The sequence below is a fragment of the Spermophilus citellus genome (genome assembly GCF_964194105.1).
Source record: "Spermophilus citellus genome assembly, chromosome: 5".
In the NCBI taxonomy this organism is placed as follows: Eukaryota; Metazoa; Chordata; class Mammalia; order Rodentia; family Sciuridae; genus Spermophilus; species Spermophilus citellus.
The window spans coordinates 92,987,212-93,009,714 of NC_138186.1; the positions used below are offsets into that span (position 1 = coordinate 92,987,212).

Sequence of the window (22,503 nt, forward strand, 5' to 3'; positions counted from 1 at the left end):
CAGAAAAAGTGATCTAAGATGGAAGCAGAGAGATGCTGTTATACTGCTGGCTTTGAAAATGGATTAAAAGGGCCATGAACCAAGGAAGAAAGGCAGTCTAGAAGCCAGAAAAAGGCAAAGAAACGCAATGTAGCTCTAATGATACCTTTTAGCCTTTGCAGACATGTATTGGACTTGTGACTTATAGAATGAAAAGGAAATACATTTATATTGTTTTAAGTCATTAATTTTGTAGTAACTGTTATAATAGTAATAGAAAACAAATACAAGCCACATTCTGAAGGGAGTAGAGCATATATAGTAGAAAAATATGACATAAAATATCTAACATTTCTTTTATTTCACTCAGTTCCTCTCAAACAGCTGGTCCATGTCAAAAATGAAGAGTTCCTTCTGGAATAAAGGAGGAATCCTCCAAATGGGAAAGTTCAAGTCCTAATAAGGATTCTATATCTAGACACACTGTACACATAGTTTACAGGCCAGACAAAATAAAAACAGAAACAAAAAAACTGTGACCTAGGGTAATGGGTTAATAAACAAAAAAATAACTGTGCAGACACAAATGTTCTTCTACTCATACTGCCATGATTTCTTTTTTTTTTTTTTAAAGAGAGAGTGAGAGAGGAGAGAGAGAGAATTTTTAATATTTATTTTTTAGTTCTCGGCGGACACAGCATCTTTGTTGGTATGTGGTGCTGAGGATCGAACCCGGGCCGCACGCATGCCAGGCGAGCGCGCTACCGCTTGAGCCACATCCCCAGCCCTGCCATGATTTCTTAAAGAGAGAGTGTTATAGGCTGAACTGTGTTCTCAAAATTCATATATCAAAATTCTAATGCCTACTACCTCAGAATATACTGCAGACTTAGAGATAGGCCTTTAATGAGGTAATTAACTTAAATGTGATTATTATAGTTGGACTTAATCCAATATGAGTGATGTCCTTATAAGAGGAAGAAATTAGGAAATAGGCATACACAGAAGGTGGCCATGTAAAGACACCTGAGGAAGATGGCCTTCTACAAGTCAAGGCAAAAAACTTACGTGAAACCAAGCCGGCCAACACCTTGGTCTCAGACTATTAGTCTCCAGAACTGTGAGAAAATAAAATTCTGTTGTTTAAGCTACTCCATGTATGGTACTATAAAACAGACTAACTATTAGATCATGTAAATATGAAGAAATCCTCTAAGACCTAATAATGTCCAGGCAATCATGGAGAGGACACAAGGAACACCTAATCTATTTTTGGTCAAATAACAAGCCTAGATGATGCTCAATTATTCAGGGAAAATAGACAAATAATACACACAATTTATATCAAAAGATTATGCAACAGCAAAAAAAAAGAGGAGGACAAGGAAGAATTAAATATGCTCTCTTGAGAGACAACTGAAGAAATTTTACATCATATAACAGAAGTAGATTTTACAATTGTTTAGATTTTAGCAATTGTTTCATAAGTAAATTAAAGAAAATGTAGACTGTGAAATAAGAGACAAAAAACAAGATGAAAATATGAACATCTACTGAATTTACTGGTTAGTAAATTAACTCAAAAGAATTAAGTGTTTTTGTTTTTGTTTTGGGAACAGCATCTTGCTCTGCAGGCTGACATCCATCTCCTTGGGTTTAAGTGATCCACCAGCCTCAGCCTCCAAGTAGCTGAGACTATAGGTATACATCACCCTGCCTGATTTTAAGGAGATAACACTTTTATGGCTCAATTTCTGTGTCTTTTTTCTTTAAATTTCCTATGAAAAGTTGCAGATTTATAGGTAGTTAGGCAATTATGACTTTATAGAGAAGGAGAACTAATTCTTTTCTATTCTCATTGTTACTAGGCACAAAAATTTATGATTAGAGAGGAAACTGCTTGTAATTTGCATTTTAAAAGCATCTAGTTTTAATTCAAACATCTAGTATTGTTAGGTTATTCTGAATAAGAAACTAAGTGGTGTTATCCACGCTTTTATATTTTTATTATGAAGTGTAACACTAAGTAAAGATTCACAAAGTGATGAGATTAAAAATCAGTGCAGGAACATTCTAACTAAAAGGATAAATGAAAAGAATAAAATTTCAGGATGAATGAGAAAGCTACAAGTTGGCAACTTGGTTCATTCAAGTATTTTTCTATCTTCTATCACATGTGACTTAAAGACCATAAACCTTAGCAAGAAAAGTGATGCAGTAGGCATCACAATCCCAGGCCTTAAATTATATTACAGAGATATAGTAACACAAATGGCATGGTATTGGCACAAAAAACAGACATGAATACCAAAGAACAGAATAGAAAGCACTGAGACAAACCCTCATAAATACAGTTATATCATACTAAACAAAGGTGCCATAAGCATTCACTGGAGAAAAGATAGCTTCTTCAACAAATGGTACAGGGAAAACTGGAAATCCATACGTAGAAGATTGAAAGTGAACTCATTTCACCCTACACAAAACTCAACACTAAGTGGAACAAGGACCTAAACATTAGACCAGAGACCCTGTTTCTACTAGAAGAAAAAGTAAGTCCAATTCTACATGTCAGCTCAGGAACCAACTTCCTCAATAAGACTCCTAAAGTGCAAGAAGTAAAATCAAGAATCAATAAACAGGATGGTAAAAAGCTTCTTCACAGCAAAGAAAACAATCAAGAGCATGAACAGAGAACCAATAAAATTGGAGAAAATCTTTGCCACCTCCACCTAATATAGAGCATTAATCTCCAGGAACACAAATAACTCAAAAAAGTTAGCACCAAAAAAAAAAATCCACAAGTTAATAATGGGCAAAAGAACTGTACAGGCACTTCACAGAAGAAAAAATATGAATGGTCAACAAACATATGAAAAAATATTCAACATCTCTAGCAATTAGAGAAATGCAAATTAAAACCACACTGAAATTCCACCTCACTCAGTCAGAATAGCAATTATTAAGAATACAAGTAACCAAGAAATAATTAAAATTAGAGCAGAAATCAATGAAATTGAAACAAAAGAAACCATTGAAAAAATAGATAAAACTAAAAGTTGGTTCTTTGAAAAAATAAATAAGATAGACAAGCCCTTAGCCACGCTAACGAAAAGAAGAAGAGAGAGAACTCAAATTACTAACATACGGGATGAAAAAGGCAATATCACAACAGACACTACAGAAATACAGAAGATAATTAGAAAGTATTTTGAAACCCTATATTCCAATAAAATAGAAGATAACGAAGATATCGATAAATTTCTTAAGGCATATGAATTGCCCAGATTGAGACAGGAAGACACACACAATTTAAACAGACCAATAACAAAAGAAGAAATAGAAGAAGCCATCAAAAGACTACCAACTAAGAAAAGCCCTGGACCAGATGGGTATACAGCGGAGTTCTACAAAACCTTCAAAGAAGAATTAATACCAATACTTTTCAAGCTATTTCAAGAAATCGAAAAAGAAGGAGCTCTTCCAAATTCATTCTATGAGGCCAACATCACTTTGATCCCAAAACCAGACAAAGATACTTCAAAGAAAGAAAACTACAGACCAATATCTCTAATGAACTTGGATGCAAAAATTCTCAATAAAATTCTGGCGAATCGAATACAAAAACATATCAGAAAACTTGTGCACCATGATCAAGTAGGATTCATTCCTGGGATGCAAGGATGGTTCAATATACGGAAATCAATAAATGCTATCCACCACATCAATAGACTTAAAGACAAGAACCACATGATCATCTCGATGGATGCAGAAAAAGCATTTGACAAAGTACAGCATCCCTTTATGTTCAAAACACTAGAAAAACTAGGGATAACAGGAACTTACCTCAACATTGTAAAAGCTATCTATGCTAAGCCTCAGGCTAGCATCATTCTGAATGGAGAAAAATTGAAGGCATTCCCTCTAAAATCTGGAACAAGACAGGGATGCCCTCTATCACCACTTCTATTCAATTTAGTTCTCGAAGTACTAGCCAGAGCAATTAGACAGACAAAAGAAATTAAAGGCATAAAAATAGGAAAAGAAGAAATTAAACTATCGCTATTTGCGGATGACATGATAATATACTTAACAGACCCAAAAGAGTCTACAAAGAAGCTGCTAGAGTTAATAAATGAATTCAGCAAAGTGGCAGGTTATAAAATCAACACACATAAATCAAAGGCATTCCTATATATCAGCAACAAAACTTCTGAAATGGAAATAAGGAAAACCACTCCATTCACAATATCCTCAAAGAAAATAAGATACTTGGGTATCAACCTAACAAAAGAGGTGAAAGATTTATACAATGAAAACTACAGAACCCTAAAGAGAGAGATAGAAGAAGATCTCAGAAGATGGAAAAATGTACCCTGTTCATGGATAGGCAGAACTAACATCATCAAAATGGCGATATTACCCAAAGTTCTCTATAGGTTTAATGCGATGCCAATCAAAATACCAACGGCATTTCTTGTAGAAATAGACAAAGCAATCATGAAATTCATATGGAAAAACAAAAGACCCAGAATAGCAAAAGCAATTCTAAGCAGGAAGTGTGAATCTGGAGGTATAGCGATACCAGAGGTCAAACTGTACTACAAAGCAATAGTAACAAAAACAGCATGGTACTGGTACCAAAACAGGCGGGTGGACCAATGGTACAGAATAGAAGACACAGAGACTAATCCACAAAGTTACAACTATCTTATATTTGATAAAGGGGCTAAAAGCATGCAATGGAGGAAGGATAGCATCTTCAACAAATGGTGCTGGGAAAATTGGAAATCCATATGCAACAAAATGAAATTGAATCCCTTTCTCTCGCCATCCACAAAAATTAACTCAAAATGGATCAGGGAGCTAGATATCAAATCAGAGACACTGCGTCTGATAGAAGAAAAAGTTGGCTACGATCTACAAATTGTGGGGTCGGGCTCCAAATTCCTTAATAGGACACCCATAGCCCAAGAGTTAACAACCAGAATAAACAAATGGGACTTACTTAAACTAAAAAGTTTTTTCTCAGCAAGAGAAACAATAAAAGAGGTAAATAGAGAGCCTACATCCTGGGAACAAATCTTTACCCCCCCACACCTCCGATAGAGCCCTAATATCCAGAATGTACAAAGAACTCAAAAAATTAAACAATAAGATAACAAATAACCCAATTAACAAATGGGCCAAGGACCTCAACAGACACTTCTCAGAGGAGGACATACAATCAATCAACAAGTTCATGAAAAAATGCTCACCATCTCTAGCAATCAGAGAAATGCAAATCAAAACCACCCTAAGATACCATCTCACTCCAGTAAGATTGGCAGCCATTATGAAGTCAAACAACAACAAGTGTTGGCGGGGATGTGGGGAAAAAGGTACACTTGTACACTGCTGGTGGGGCTGCAAAATGGTGAGGCCAATTTGGAAAGCAGTATGGAGATTCCTGGGAAAGCTGGGAATGGAACCACCATTTGACCCAGCTATTGCACTTCTCGGACTATTCCCTGAGGACCTTAAAAGAGCGCACTATAGGGATACGGCTGCATCAATGATTATAGCGGCACAATTCACAATAGCTAGACTGTGGAACCAACCTAGATGCCCTTCAATAGATGAATGGATAAAAAAAATGTGGCATCTATACACAATGGAATATTATGCAGCACTAAGAAATGACAAAATCATAGAATTTGCAGGGAAATGGATGGCATTAGAGCAGATTATGCTAAGTGAAGCTAGCCAAGCCCTAAAAAACAAATGCCAAATGTCTGCTTTGATATAAAGAGAACAACTAAGAACAGAACAGGAAGGAAGAGCATGTGGAAAAGACTACAGTAAACAAAGATGAATGGGGGGAGAGAAACGGAGAGAGAAGGGAAAGCATATGGAAATGGTAGGAGACCTTCAAGGATACATAAAATTATAAGAGGCTATGAGGGGCAAGGGGGAGGGAAAAAAAAGGGAGAGAATTGAACAACAGCAGGGGAGATAGAGAGGGAAGATGGGAGGGGAGGGGAGGGGAGGGGGGATAGTAGGGGTTAGGAAAGGTAGCAGAATACAACAGACACTAATATGGCATTATGTAAAAATGTGAATATGTAACAGATGTGATTCTGCAATCTATATTTGGGGTGAAAATGGGAGTTCAAAACACAATTTGAGTCTAATGTATGAAAGATGATATATCATGAGCTATGTAATGCTTTAAATAATCAATAAAAAATTTAAAAAAATAAATAAATAAATAAATATTAAAAACAAAAAAAAAAAAACAAAACAAAACAAAAAAAAAAGAATACAAGTAACAATAAATGTTGGCAAAGATGTGGGGTAAAAGGTTCACTCATACATTGCTGGTGAAACTGCAAATTGGTGCAGCCAATATGGAAAGCAGTATGGAGATTCCTTGGAAAACTGGGAATGGAACCACCTTGTGACCCAGCTATCCCACTCCTCCGTCTATACCCAAAGGACTTAAAACCAGCATACTACAGAGACACAGCCACATCAATGTTTATAGCAGCACAATTCACAATAGCTAAACTGTGGAACCAACCTATATGCCCTTCAGTAGATGAATGGATAAAGAGAATGTGGTATATGTACACAATGGAATATTATTCAGCATTAAAAGAGAATAAAATCATGGAATTTGCAGGTAAATGGATAGAGTTGGAGAATCTAATGCTAAGTGTAGTTAGCCAATCCCCAAAAAACAAATGCTGAATATTTTCTCTGATAAAGGAGGCTGATTCATAGTGGAGTTGGGAGGGAGAACATGAGAGGATTAGATGAACTCTAGATAGGGCAAAGGGGTGGGAGGGGAAGGGAGGGGCAGAAAGTTAGAAAAGATGGTGGAGTGAGATGGACTATACTTTGTATACAACCATAGATATGAAAAATTTTGCTCTATATGTGTAATATGAATTGTAATGCATTCTGCTGTCATATATAATAAATTAGAATTTTTAAATGTGATATATATATATAACAAATTAGAATTTTAAAATGTGATATATATATATGTATACATACATATACACACACACATACACACACAATGGAATATTACTCAGCCATAAAGTAAAATGAAATTATAGCATTTGCCAGTGAATGGATAGAACTAAAAAATATAATGCTAAGTGAAATAATCCACTCCCAAAAAACTAAAGGCTGAATGTACTTTCTGATATGTGGATGTTAATCCATAACAAAGAAGGGTAGGGAGGGGAAGAATAGAAATTAATTAGATTAGACAAAAGGGAATGAAGGGAAGGGAGGGGGAATGGGAATAGCAAAGACAGTACTTTCATTGTATAAGTCTCCTTTCCTCATACATGAATACAGAACCACTGTTAACTCCACATTATGTGCAACGACAAGAATGGGATCATAATTGGAATGCTTTGTACTCCATGTATATATGTCTAATACACTCTATTGTCACGTATATCGAAAACAAACAAAAATCCTCTACCTCAGGTTCAATACAGACTTTAGAATAAGATTTTGCACTGATCATATTTAGTAAGTCCTATGGTTATTTTCTGCATAATGTGAAAACAATAATTTAAAAAACAAACTATAATATCTTAAAGAAACACACACACACACATACACACACACTCACACACACACACATAGTATGCACTTTTCAAAGCATCATAAAACACCAAGGGAGCTGATAAAAGAGTAAACACATTATAAATGGAGAAAGGAGAACAGAGAGAATAATTTTCTCATAAAGGTTGAGGGCCAGATTTGAGCAGAGAAGGAGAACCAAAAAAAAAAAAAAAAAACCCAATAAATTTCATAAAATAACTCATAGAATAAACTCAAAATGCAAGAATTGGTGCCATTTTTTAAGGTACATAGCTGTCTTATAAACCTAAAATATTTACCTCATTTTCTGTACCCACATCCAGAATGATAGGCAGACACTGTTGAGGATCCACTCCTCCACAAGCTGTATATAGTGCCAATTTACCCACAGGGATGCCCATTCCATTACAGCCAAGATCTCCCAGGCCAAGAATACGCTCTCCGTCAGTCACCACAATAGCCTAGAGAAAAAAAGAAAAATAATCTATTATGAGAGTTTTCCAAATTCTGGGACACAACTTCCGGTCTCTTTTTCTTAAATTAATATTAAAAATTAAGCTGTTAGAAAACAAACAGAGGCCAGCTTTGGTGGCGCATGCCTGTAATCACAGCAACTTGAGAGGCTAAGGCGGGAGGATCACAAGTTTGATGTCAGCCTCAACAATTTAGCAAGGCCCTATGCAACTTAGCAAAACCCTGTCTCAAAATAAAAAATAAAAAGGACTGGGGATATGACTCAGTGATTAAGCACCCCTGTATTCAATCACTGGTGCCAAAAAAAAAAGTAAATAAAAGAAAAGAAAACATAAATTGAATATATCTGGAAAAATTTTGTAATGGCTATTGTGCAAGAATGGGGAAAAATAAATTTAAACACATTTAAATATTTTATATATGCATACTTAATTAGGTTACTGGAGAACGAAGAGAAAGTGTACACATAAAGATTCAAAGATTCCAAACAATTTAGTCTTCAATTAAGAGGGGCAAATGGAAAAAGTACAGGGAAATAAGAGCTCAGATTAGGAATCAAAGTGAAATTTAGGTTGGCTTTGAAACTAGTCATATTTATTTTGAGTACAATTACAGTACAGTACTCAAAGTTAAGTACTACATGATTGCTAGATAAACTGAAGAAGTTACGACTCTCTCTGAAATGCTCTGATGTTAATTTATATATCCTGGCACCATTCTTCTGTTTTCTCATAATTTTGACCCATCCTCTTTATTCCTATAACCTCTTTTTTTGTTTGTTTTTGTTTTTGTCTTAATTTTTAAAAATACTTTTATTTTATTTATTCATTTTTATGTGGTGCCAAGGATCAAACCCAGTACCTAGTACATGCTAGGCAAACGCTCTACCACTGAGCCACAGCCACAGCCCCTCCTTGATATAGTTCCACTATCTTTGAAACATGGCCAGTATTGTCTGCTACATCTATAACCTGATCATCTTCCATTAGACTTGGTCAATTTTGTTTGGCTTATTTCTAATTGCCTTGAGTGTTTATGAAGCATACACATAATTATGTGGAGAATTTGTCCTACATAATTTAATATCATCATAAGAATTAATGTACCTAACATGTTTATTCTGTGATTTGTGGCCACTAATTGAATTTAAGCAAAACTAAATTTTTTTTCTTTCCCTGAACCAGAAAACCCAGGGTGCTCTACCATTGAACTATATCCCCAGCTCCTTTTTTAGTTTTATTTTGAGATAGGGTTTCACTAAGTTTCCAAGGCTGGTCTCAAACTTGTGATTTTCTTGTCTCAGGCTTCTGACTAACTGGAATTACAGGTGTGGCCCACCACTCCCAGCTTAAGCAGAGACTAATCCTATGAAAAACAATTTTACAAAATGCTACACTCATATTATCCATGAAACTTTGAAAATATCAATTATTTGTCTTGGATAAAGCAGTGATTTAAACTTGTTTCTTTGTAAAATGGGAATCATAAATGTACTTTGCAGAGTAGCTGTATAAAATTAGGAACCAACTCTTTTGCTCATCACTGTACACTAGCATCTAGCACAGCACGTAGCAAACAATAAAAAAGCAATAACTATGTCGATTGAATAAATCTATAATTCCATAAAATGAAATCATGATACATAAAAAATTTACCACAGTACCTGATATACTACAAATTCTAAATACATATGTATGTATACACATATATGTATATATATAGCTATTATTACTATAATCAGAACTAATGCATATAGTCAGCATTTTAGAAGTAAGGAGGAATCTAGAGTACATTCTTTCTACTCCTCTAATTTTACAGATTAGGAAACTGAAGATCCCGGAACTGAAATAATTTGCTCAAAATGAGTTACCTAATTAGCATCAAAGGACTAGAACCTGGGTATTTTCACTCTTAGTACAGTGCTTTTCCACCCTATTATGTTGCACAATATATTTTTAAATACACTCTTGAGCTCTATTTAATATCCTATTTACCTATATTATGCCACTTTTTATAAATTACTTTAAAAGTAATCATATTTGACAAGCAAGAATTATTTTTACATATTGTACATAGTTCACCTTTGAAAAAATTTTCCCTAACTGCAATGAGTTATGGAAAAATATTGGTTATGCTTTTTTGGAGAAGAGAATCTGGTATCACTAGATTAACTCAACTCTGACTTACGGTAAAAAAGATAAAACAATAGGGCTGAAGTTGTAGCTCAGTGCTAGAGTGCCTACCTCATATGTATGAGGCATTGGGTTCAATCCTCAGCACCACATAAAAATAAATAAATAAATAAATAGGCATGCATACAAATAAATAAATAAAATAAAAAGGTATTGTGTTCATCTTCAATTAAAATATTTTTAAAAATATAAAACAAATATTAGAGAACTATAACTTTGCTTTTTAAATTAAACTCAACTTTGCAATCTCCATATACTTCATATGTATATTTAATAGATATTGTTTTATTTATTATTATCACAGAGGTACTTTTATATATCATTGATAATACTTTTGTGAATGTGTCCCTTATACAAGAAAATTCCAGTTAGCCTGTCTATACTTATACATATTTTTATGCTTTATAAGAAGAGTACCACTGTAATATAAATTAATTATGGCCTGAATAATTTAAATATTACATTACAGGTTTTATTAAACACACTTAAACTCAAGAGTGTTGCATCTTATCATTTTTTGCAGTTTCAAATTTTTTGAAAAATGTATTTTAAGAAATAAAAACCTTTTGTTTGTTTTTTAAGGATTTTTTTGTTTTTCTTCATTTTTTTATTTGTTCTTGTTAGATATACAGGACAGGTAGGGTATATTTTGACATTCATTCATTTTTGATAGTACATCTACGTTAAATTAAATGTATGTCTTGATCTGGGTGTGTGGCTCAATGGTAGAGCTCTTGCCTAGCATATTTGAGCACTGGTTTGATTCTCAGCACGACATAAAATAAATAAATAAAATAAAGATATTGTGTCCTTCTCAAATTAAACATAATTTTTTAAAAAGATATGGATGTCTTAAAGTCAAAAGAATCATTATTTTCCATTTTTCATAATGTTTATTCTCTAACCTGTTCTCTCATCTAGCACTATTATTTAATTATATAAAATACAAGACATAAATTACATATAAATAGTAGTTTGAAAAGTTTTTTAAATAGGTTTAGAGGCATTTACTGTTTTATCTTAGTTTATGCCTTTTATAAGAAACATACATTAATATCATTAATTTATAAATATTTCAATATTAAAGAGTATATTTGAGTAGTGAAAAAATTCTGAGATAAAATGTGTTTGTCATATAGGCAGTTTATCATTAAATTAGCATTCTCTTGCTCTTGTTTTTACCAACTTTGTCTCTTCTTAAGAAAAATAAAGCAGTTAGATATTTTTAATAAAGTAATCAAGTCACATAATCAGGATTCATCTCAATAAGACAACCACAATTTTATCAATGAAATCTGTTTCAGAAATCACCTCTCCACCCCAAAATATAAAGTACTATCTGGGAAATACCTCCTTAGAAACTATTAGCATGAAATATGGAGGCACTCTTCCTGCCTTTATCCTTTCTTTTCCTTCCCAGAGCCTGTTTCCCACCTAGCTCACTAAATATAGAACCCTTCCTCTTTTCTCGCTCTCTAGAAACCCTGTGGGGTTTTTATTTTGTTCCTGGTAAGCAGAGTTCTCTCTGCTTCCTAATTGACTTGTTCTGAACTGCTTTCCTCTGCCACACCCTTTATGATGTTTTGTCTTACCTAGGGCACAGAGCAATGGAGTCAGCCAACTATGGACTCAGACCTCTGAAACCATGAAGGCAAAAAATCTGCAACTTGTACTCAATTTTTTTTCCTCTTCTAAAATTGTTCTTGTTAGGTCTTTTTTTTTAACTTTCTTCTTTTTTATTAATTTTTTAATTTATATATAACAACAGAATGCATTACAATTGATATTACACATATAGAGCACAATTTTTCATATCTCTGGTTGTATACAAAGTATATTCACACCAAATTGTGTCTTCATACATATACTTTGGACATTTATTATCATTTATTATCATTTCACCATCATTTTTAACCTCATGCCCCCTTCCTTCCCCTCCCACCCCTCTGCCCTATCAAGAGTTCATCTATTCCTCCCATGCTCCCCTCTCCCAACCCGACTGTGAATCAGCCTCCTTCTATCAGAGAAAACATCCAGCATTTGGTTTTTGGGGATTGGCTAACTTCACTTAGCATGATCTTCTCTAACTCCATCCATTGACCGGCAAATGCCATGATTTTATTTTCTTTTATTGCTAAGTAATATTCCATTGTGTATATATGCCACATTTTTTAACCCATTCATCTATTGAAGGGCATCTAGGTTGGTTACACAGTTTAGCTATTGTGAACTGTGCTGCTATAAACATTGATGTGGCTGTGTTCCTGTAGTATGCTATTTTTAAGACCTTTGGGACTTTAATATTTCCTTCCTGCAAACTATAGAATGCATCCCCTGAAGCAAAGTGGACAGAATGTATTGTATTCCTAGCTTTCACAATAAGGCTCTGTAGCCTTAAAGAGTTGTTTGGTTTTTTAATTATTGTTGTGCAGAGAATTTGTTCCATATGATTGTAATTGGTACATGAATATATCCAGTATTTTTCTTTCCTCTCAGTTCCTATTTTTTGTCACTTATTTCTTTCGTAAGGTGGAACATGCCATGTGTCTAAAATAAAGCCCACCCTGGAAGACATGGGTTATGAACTGGAAGATGAGGAAATTGAGGACTTGAGGAATCACCTTTCCACTAATGATGGTGAGCATGTCATTGCTGCCTTGGTCTTTTGGTTGCAGCAACAAAAATGCTGACAGAAACAGTGGTACTTGGGATTGAACCCAAGGGTACTCTACCACTAAGCTACATCCACAACACTTTCTATTTTGAGACAAGAGTCTTGCTGAGTTGCACAGGCCGGCCTCTAACTTGAGATCCTCCTGCCTCAGACTCCCAAATTGCTGGGATTATAGGTGTGTGCCTTCATTCCTAATTGACTTGTTGATTTGTAAAATCCTCTAAATTTCTAGTTAAAATGTAAATAGCCTTTTTAGATGATCACACATTTTTTCTTTACAAAATTAACACATTTCTTAGAATAGCTGAGAAGAACAGGATCCATGGACAGGTCAATCTGGAAGGTAGAAGAAAAGTTGAAGGAGCAACTTAGGTGGGGAAAATGAAAACAGTGGGGAGATTAGAAATAGTGAAAAACACTTAATGAGGTTGACTAGCAAAAGCCTTAGAGAGCCAAATTAAATGATTCCAGCCACAAATGCTTGGACAAAATCATTAAAGGAGTCACTTGAAAAGCCAGAGCAAACAGAGGCTCTCCTCTAAAAAATATTGATTTATTTAATCTTAATCCTAAAAGACACAACATTGCTTGGCATCCCACAGAAAGGAAAACTGGAGCCAAACGGAGAACAAATATATCTCATCTCCCTTAGACAAGGAAAGTGTTTTAGGATTATGTTTAATATCAGAGCCTCTGGGGGACAGATCTGCAACTTGTACTCAATTCCCCCCAGATCACGCATTGCTCATGCATTAACAAGTAACCTACAGGTGCCTTCCTTTCCTCACTTAATTATCATGATAATTGTAAGAGGTAATCCACTACAAGGTTTCACACACAAAGCTACCAAATGTCAGATACTACTATTACTTTTATTGTCATTAGCTCACACAAAGAAAGAAGTCGGATGAGCTACTTACTTAATCTGAATTAACAGATTTCTTTTGGCAACTTGGATCCTCTAAGTGGATGGTTAAATGCAGCACATAAGAGTTTGCTTAAGGAAATTCAGATGTATCTTCAACATATATATTATCACTTATAATAAATAAATAAATACTAAGAAACGAGACACAAAGAATAAGGAAATAGTACTAAATAGATTCAGAATAAAATTAATCCATTATGCAAAATTCAAAGGGCTATAAATTAAGTGATTCCCACTGAAAAATTCAGTGAATGCTACCTAATACCATGAGAATTATCAATATGATCTAACTATTTCAGGGGACAGAAAAGAGAACAAATAAATTGCCTCAATGGAAAAATTTGACAACTTACTTTGATGACATCTTCTGGCCAAGCATTAAGAATTGAAGCAATATGCCCTCGATCATGGATACTAATAAAGAGACCTCTGAGAAGAAAAAGAAAGGTAATTTTAATTTTCTTAGGCATGTCAAACTATACTGGACATTAATATTTTTAAAGTTTATTAATATATATCAATTGTGATTAAACCAGTGAAAATTATTTCTTTTAAAAACTAAGAGCTAGGAGTCTTATAAGTAAAAAAGAAGGCACTTTAATATATTGACATCTACATTTTAAGGTAAGTTTATTCTTTGGGGGGGGGTCAAATACAGGGGTGCATTACTATTAAACTATATCTCCTTTTTTTTTTTCTTTTATTTTGAGATAGGGTCTCACTAAGTTGCTGAGACTGACCTCAAATTTGTGGTCCTCCCTCCTTAGCCTCCCAAATTGCTGGGATTACAGGCATGCATCACAGCATTCAGATAATTATTTAAAAATATCTAACAAACATTTTTAAATATATAGCATATTTTAAATATTTTCATTAAATAATTCACTACTTTCACACAGAGAATTTAAGGAGCATTATCTATACCACCAATAGATTCTTTCAGTCTTTTATTGAATAATATATACAAAAGCATTTTAAAAAATAACATGAAGCACACCTAAATAGGTATTTCCAGCATATACTCCATTTATTACATTTTCACACGTGCAGATGAAAACATGTATGGCTAAGGGCTAGAGTTGTGCTCAGTGGCAGAGTGTTTACCTAGCACTGGGTTCCACCCTCAGCACCATATTTAAATAAATAAATAAATAAATAAATAAATAAATAAAGGCATTGTGTCCATCTACAACTATAAATAAATAGATAGATAGATAGATAGATAGATAGATAGATAGGCTAAAATGACTTACTAATGCCGAACAGTTCCTTCATGCGAAGCCCACTTGATTCTTTCATTTGTGGCTTGAGATGGTATTTGCAATTCATGCTATTTAAACTCTCACCTATAGTCTTTAAACTACCTGCCCTCTCCATGTCCTATGAAAGCTTTACAAGTAACTTCACAAATTAAAGCACAGAAATCCTTTAAAAATGCAAATACATTATCCTCATTTAAAAGTTTCACTTTACATACTATGGTTATATTTGCATTCCCATATTTATAGCAGCATAATTCACAATAGCCAAATTACAGAACCAACCTAAGTGTCCATCAACAGATGGCTATATAAACAAAATGTGAGATGCATAATATACACAATGGAACTTTATTCCGCCATAAGAAGAATAAAATTATGTCATTTGCAGGAAAATGGATGGAACTAAAGCACATTATACTAAGTGAGATTAACCAGACTCAGAAAGTTATGGGTCATATGTTTTCTCTCATACAAGGAAACTAGAGAGATAAAAGGGAAAGAAAATGGACCTCAGAATATAAAACAGAGACCAACAGACTAAAAGAAGGGTCTGGGGAAGTAACGAGGAAGAGAGGAGAGGAGATAGAGTAAGAGTATGAGGGAAAGAAACAGATCAAATTGAGAGTGGTGCATGTATAAATATAGCACAATGAATTCCATTATTATATGAAACTATAATGCAGCAATAAAAAGTAAATTTTTAAAAGTTTTGCTTTAGTATTTTTATAACTCAAAACAGAACAACAAATGTATAGTTTAATGAATTGTTATAAGATAAACACCTTTTTACATAATGCCAGTTTAATCAAGGGCAATTTTGCCAGCTACCCAGAAACCATCTGTTTTTCTCCCAATCAAAAACTCTTCCCTTCTAAGAGTGACCACTCTCTTAACCTTTTTGGTATAATTTCCTTGATAGTCAATAGTTTTATCACTCAAATCATACAATATCCCTATGCATTGTTGTTTTAATTTGTCCAATAGAGTTGGCAATAATCTAAATTTTGCTGATAACATTCCTATGATATAGAACAGCATGTTACTCTTTTTCAGCATTTCTTGAAAGATTTTTAATTGGATCCAGAGACAATATGGTTCATGTTCAATTTTTTGTGCAAGACACTTAGTGGATTCATCTTACCTGAAGAGACGGTAATTGGAAGTCCTTTTTGTGACGTTAGCAGTCATTGATGCTTAATGTTTAAATTCACTAATTCATTAGTGTTTACAAAAGGATGAGATTCCAATTCTATCATTCATTATTTATATACTGGAAATTTCTTTAAAGAGAAATTATGCCATATTTGGTTCCCCAAGGGTATAGTTGATATAGGAAAAAGTAAATGCTTGAATCTCTCCTTATCAGTTTTTAACTGATAGAGGTAGTTTACTAGAATTCTTCAAGGATTTCTACTTAGTTATTTTTGGTGGAAGTATTATATGGGTATATAATTGTGTGCTGACATACACATGTGTGTCTGTGGGCTTTTAAAATATTTATGTTTTAGTTGTAGTTGGACACAATACTATTATTTTATTTATTTATTTATTTTTATGTGGTGCCGAGGATAGAACCCAGGGCCTGCACATGCAAGACAAGCACTCTAACACTGAGCTACAACCCCAGGCCCTGTGGTTTTTTTGGTTCTGCTTTTTTGGGGACCAGCATAAACTCAAGGTTTAAATATATTTGATGTGTTTTAATTCATTATATATATTTTCTTTATTGATACTCAAATTGTCCCATCTTTCTCAAGCAGAAGAATCATGTTGTGTTGAATCCTTTTGATATGTATGTATAAACTACAATAGGTAGTTTTTAATAGCTTGCTTGCTTTCTATTATAATAAGATGTTCTAAATTAATTTTGAAAATGTTCTGCCCCAGGCCAAAAATAAGTTATTCCTCTAAGAAGCCCAGGGTTCTCTAAGCAGAGAAGTGTTTATTCAAAACCACAACCTAAGTAATAGTAATGTCTACTGTTATTATTTGACCAAAACGTTGTTAGGAAAAAATTTTTTAAAATGTTTATAAGATTGACTTTCTATTGATTCTCAGGTTGGCACTTTTCCCAAGTATTCCACTATTATTTCTTAGCAAATTCTATTGATCGCTCTCCAAGAGGACCAGTTTATACCTCTCCTTTCTGCTCACATCTTCTACATCCACACCCCTCACTTTTAGTTGACAACCTAATCTTAAATTTCAAATAGAAATAGATGCAGTAGGATGAAAACTACCTCATCTTTCTAACATAAATTTTATAAATGCATATGCATTCCTTTTTACATCCTCACCCTTCCCTCTGGTTATAATCTCCCTAACATTTTTAAGGTACTTCTCTTGTGCTCCAGATCCTTCCCATCTCAGCTTTTCAAAGGCTTTACTCCTGCAATTATCCTATCCCTTAGCTGCACCACTGCTTTCTCTACTGGATCAAGTTTATGGACATAAAAATCTGTCCTAACATTATCCATATCTTCAAAAGATTAAATTTTGTCCCTTATTCTCTCCTTCATAGCAAAGCTCCTAAAATTATTTGCATATTCTTATTTATCTGTTTTTATATCTCCCATCTTCTTCAATCTATCAGTAAAGCTTTTCTCCCCACACCACTCCCTCAACTCTTACCAAAGATATTGATGATTGACCCCTAAGTACAGATAAAGGTCGCTCTCAACTTTCATCTTCCCTGACTTCTGCATTGTTGACTTTGCCCCTTCTTAAAACACTTTGCAGTCTCTGTGATACTAAATTTGCCTGGGTTTCCTCCTGATCACTGCCTGCTACTTCTCAGGACCTTGGCTGCTTCTTCCTCCTCTAATAGTCTTCTGGTTGTTGAACTGTTCTAAGGTTCTACAGTCCATTTCTCTTTTCCATCTATACTCTCTTGATATATCTCAACCAGTTTCATAGTCCTCTCCTTTGAGCTACAAACTATAAAACTACCTACCTACTTAAGTCTTTCTCATCATTCAGGCCTCAGCTCAGACCTCAGTTCCTTAGACAGGGCTTCTCTGATAACAGGAGTCAAAGCACCTCTACCACACCATTTTTATCATCTTCATAATACATAAATATCTGAAATTATCTTATGTATTTGTTCATGTTTATTGTCTGTCTCTTCCCTGGCAACACCCCTGGTGTGTATTTTGTGTATATGTGTATATACACACACACACACACACACACACACACACACACACACACACAAAGCAGTAAGGTCCTTAAGTACAGAGATTCTGATTTAGTTATATTGGTACCCCAATGCCATATGTTGGCATACAGGATTTATCTGACAATATGTATTAACTTCAATGCTCAAAAATAAGGCTTTTATAATCAAAAATTTTAAAAGAACAGAAAACATAAGATAAATGTTGACTTACATTGACTTAGTAAGTCACCATAATTTTTTAAATATTTATTTAGTTGTAGATGAACACACAGTATCTTTATTTATGTTTATGTGGTACTGTGGTTTGAGCCAAGTGCCTCACATATGCAAGTCAAGCACTTTACCACTGAGCTACAGCCATAGCCCCAAGTCACCATAAATTTTATCATGACAGTAAGCACTCTTAGGAAGAATACTGATGACTGTCTAATCCAATAAGAACATAAATTAAGTTGACACTAAGTTATATCCTTTCCTAGCTTTCTTGCTATATCATATAAATTTATTGTTCCTCCATAATGAGAATAAGCTCTTTATAAATTATACATTTATCCCTGTCATAGTCAAATTGACCCTAGGTGACCAGCAGGATCTCAATGTACAACTATAAATTTGAAATTCTTAAGGAAAGAATTTATGTTGAATTACATTAAGAAGGTCTTGGCAATATAATATTAAATAATATTTCTTGGGAACTTGTCAGCCACAGTTTTCCAAGTGACACTGGTTTCAGGAAACAATTATGTTTTAGTGAGGGACAACAAATGATACCAAAATTAACACCAATTAAATGCCAAGATTTATTATATAACAGATCTGAGCTCAGCTTCAATGAAAGTGCCATTTGGCCACTTATAATCTCTTGCACAAAGTAGAAATACATTCATAGCAAAATGTTTACTCTTGAAGATGATTCAGTAAGTCAAAAATCTGTAATATCCCATTAAAGCCAAGCGTTGTGAGTTATTTGCAAGACTTCCTGGAATGTCTCCATGATTAGAAATCTAATGAAATATCCAAAAGTGTCTGGCACAGAAATGATTAAAACTTTTTGGTACAGAGTTGAATATGAAGCATTAATCCTCAACATACACATGATATAGTTACAAAATAAAAATTTAGACAAGAAAGTATCAATGATATCTTTAAATGTATGCAATTATAATGGACAAAAATTTTTCATTGTTATTTTTGTGGTTTATTAATTTGTTTAAATGTTTAACTTTTATTCAAAGTATGTGAAACAGGCCAACTAAAAATATTCAGTGTGTGTCTATAAGAACTGAGACAATTTTAAAATGTGTATTTTTTTTTCATATACATAAACTTTTCTCATCACCTCTAACATTGCATATATTCTCTCAAAAGAGATTTATGAAATGAGGTAATAAGTTTTATTTCTTCATGTTTTCTCAGATAAAATCCCTAATGAAGTTTATTTTATGTCAAAATAGAATTCATTTTATAATATACAACTTTCTATTATAACTGGACATATATTTTCTTTAGGAAATGGGTTTACAACCCTGCTCCTGGGTAGTGGAGGAAGCAAGAACATGTCAGTTTTCTATAATAATACCCTTTTCCACTACAAAAGCTGATTTTACTGTTTTCTGAAATAAGGAAATTATACTCCATGTTTTTCACAAAATGTGAGCATGTATTGATGAGCCCTGGAAGTTAACCCAGAGTTGAGTTATATCAACAAGTCTACATTAATGGGAAAAGCAGTACAAATGTCAAGACTCAATTTTGTTTTACTTCAATTTTTCAGCTTTTTGATGATAAGAAAACAATTCAGTAGAAACCATACTTCAAATTTTGAACTCTGATCTTTTGGGGAGACTAGTAATATGTGTCATGACACACTTGTGATGCTAGGCAGCAGCAGGGAGCCCCAGCTCCCAGATAGCCACACCATCATGAGGGTAAACAACTGATACTCTACAGTGCATCATGGAGCTAAGGTGTTCCATAAGTTAGATGAACTAAATGCATTCTTGCCTAACAATTTTCTAAATTTATGATGGGTATAACAGGATGTAACCCCATGGTAATCAACGAGCATCTGTACTTTTAGAAAGCTAAGCTTAGATAAAATGTGAGGATAAAAATGCAGAGTTAAGAGTCATATGCCTAGAGTAGAAAAGAACAGAAGAAATTACAAAGAAAGAAAGACAGATGGAGGGGGGCAAGAGAGAAGTATTGCAAAATTCACACCCATTAAAGAAAGAAAAGCAAAGAATACCTAAGAAGAGTCCTCAAGAATAAAATGATTTAATAATTAGGGTGTCCAGTGTTTTGAAGCCAAGAGAAGTCAAGGGAAGAAAATATTAAAAAGGCATGGACCAATTTGGTCATACCTTGGAATACATTTTTAAAAGAATTCTTGAAACTGTTTTTTTCTCAAACTATTTTATTATAATAGTCAACATGATGCTATATCACTATCAAATATATTATGCATTTCCTGTAGATAAAAATATTCTTCATAATCATAACCAGGATATTAATACCATACATTTCTACCATTTAATCCTGACATCACTCACATTTTATCCATTGTCCCAATGATGTACTTCATAATAGGAGTCTAACTAAAAATCTTATGTAGTATTTAGTTGCCATGTCACTTTGGTCCCTTTTAATCTGCAACATTTTCTTAGTCTCTTTTCGACTTTCATATATTTTAATACTTTGGAAGTTACAAATGTTTGTATAGAATTTCCCTCAATTTTAGGTCTGTGCGAGATTTCCACATGATTAGATTCAAGTTACACACCCTTTGCAGGATCATAAAAGTGATGCTGGCTGCTTCCTGCTAACTCTCAGGTGGCACTCCCACCCTGCCCCAGTCCTAACTTGTCTTATTACTGAGGATGCTCACTTTGATCACTTGCTAAGGTGGTGTCCTCCAGGCTTCTTTACTACAGAGAACTCTTTTCTTCTTTGTAATTAACAGGTATTTTGTGGGAGGATTCTTTAAAACTCTGTAAATACATTGTTTCTTCATCCAACTTTCAGTTATTCATTTGTTTATGTATATCAGTATGGGTTCACAGTTTGTAATTTTACTCAGTAGGCTGCAGAATTCTGTGTTTGTTTTGTTTTGTTTACAATATTGGGGATGGAACTTGGGGTCTTATGCATGCCAGGCAAGCATCCACCACTGAGGCAAACCCGAGGCCACCCAGATTTTAATCTGTTACAAGTATGATTCATTTGATGCCCTACTGTCCTAGATATGACAAGTGGGAGACAGTTCAAGTTGACGTCTCTGTCCTTTTGACATATCCCATTTAAATACATCCCATTTAAATACATCTTTCCTTTCTAGCACAAAACATCTGTTACTTACTTCGTTGCAGCCCTGAAATCAGCAAGTTCTCTACAGAATTCTTACTCCTTTTGGTGGAGAATTGTATTTAGTTCTGAGCTCTGTGTGTTCAATTTCACTGAGGTATTGTTGCTCCAAGCCCAACCTAATGGACTGAGTTAGAGAACATTTGTATGTCACATACTTCAAATATATCTGTTTGTGTGTGTATACACATACACATTCACTTTTATACCTATCTATATATACATAGATACTGAAAACCATAAATACCACCATGATGGTGCCTTCTGGTTTTCTTCCTCCAGTTTTCACTCACTTGTCCTATTTTTAAAAACCTTGTTCCTGTTATGCTTAATGTTTTCACTTATTGAGTCAGTCCTCCTGAATGAAACCAATCTTCTCTCCTCCCCTCCACAAGTGGACACCTCCCTCACCTCATCAGCCTCCAATCTCTGAAGCAGATAGCCCTCATATACAGATACCCTCCTTACCCCACTGGGGCTATAACAACATTGGATCACTGTCCTACTCTGGGTCCTTTCTGACTTTGTTAGCCTCCTGCACCCTCATCCCAGTCTATGTGGGTGTTTCAAACCCAGCCCAGGCTTCAACAATTTGTGCTAGGTCTCCAACCCTTTCAGTCAGAGAACAGAATAAAGATACATGATGCAGAGAAGAACACAGCCTTACTGCTGCTGCCACTTCTGTGAAATACAGAAAAACTAGTGCTGGTTGAGCAGAAAGAGGCTTTAATTATCTACAGCTGCTACAGTGATGCTAATCTACATGACATCTTTACATATTAAAATTTTTATCCCTTTTCTTATCATACTTATGAGAATTAACTTTTCTAATTCTTTTATCTTTC

At 34.2% G+C, this 22,503-nt stretch overlaps 1 protein-coding gene across 2 annotated transcripts in view; it reads right to left on the reverse strand.

The window, feature by feature from the left end:
* The window catches only part of ME1 (malic enzyme 1), a 164,772-nt gene that overhangs the window by 98,157 nt on the left and 44,112 nt on the right, over positions 1-22,503 (reverse strand). For both annotated transcript variants that reach the window (XM_081294885.1, XM_081294886.1), the window contains 2 exons: positions 14,209-14,284; positions 7,887-8,048 (listed from right to left, as the gene is read on the reverse strand). In XM_081294885.1, coding sequence (XP_081151011.1) covers positions 7,887-8,048; positions 14,209-14,284 — 238 coding nt within the window. The remainder of the gene's footprint in view (positions 1-7,886; positions 8,049-14,208; positions 14,285-22,503) is intronic.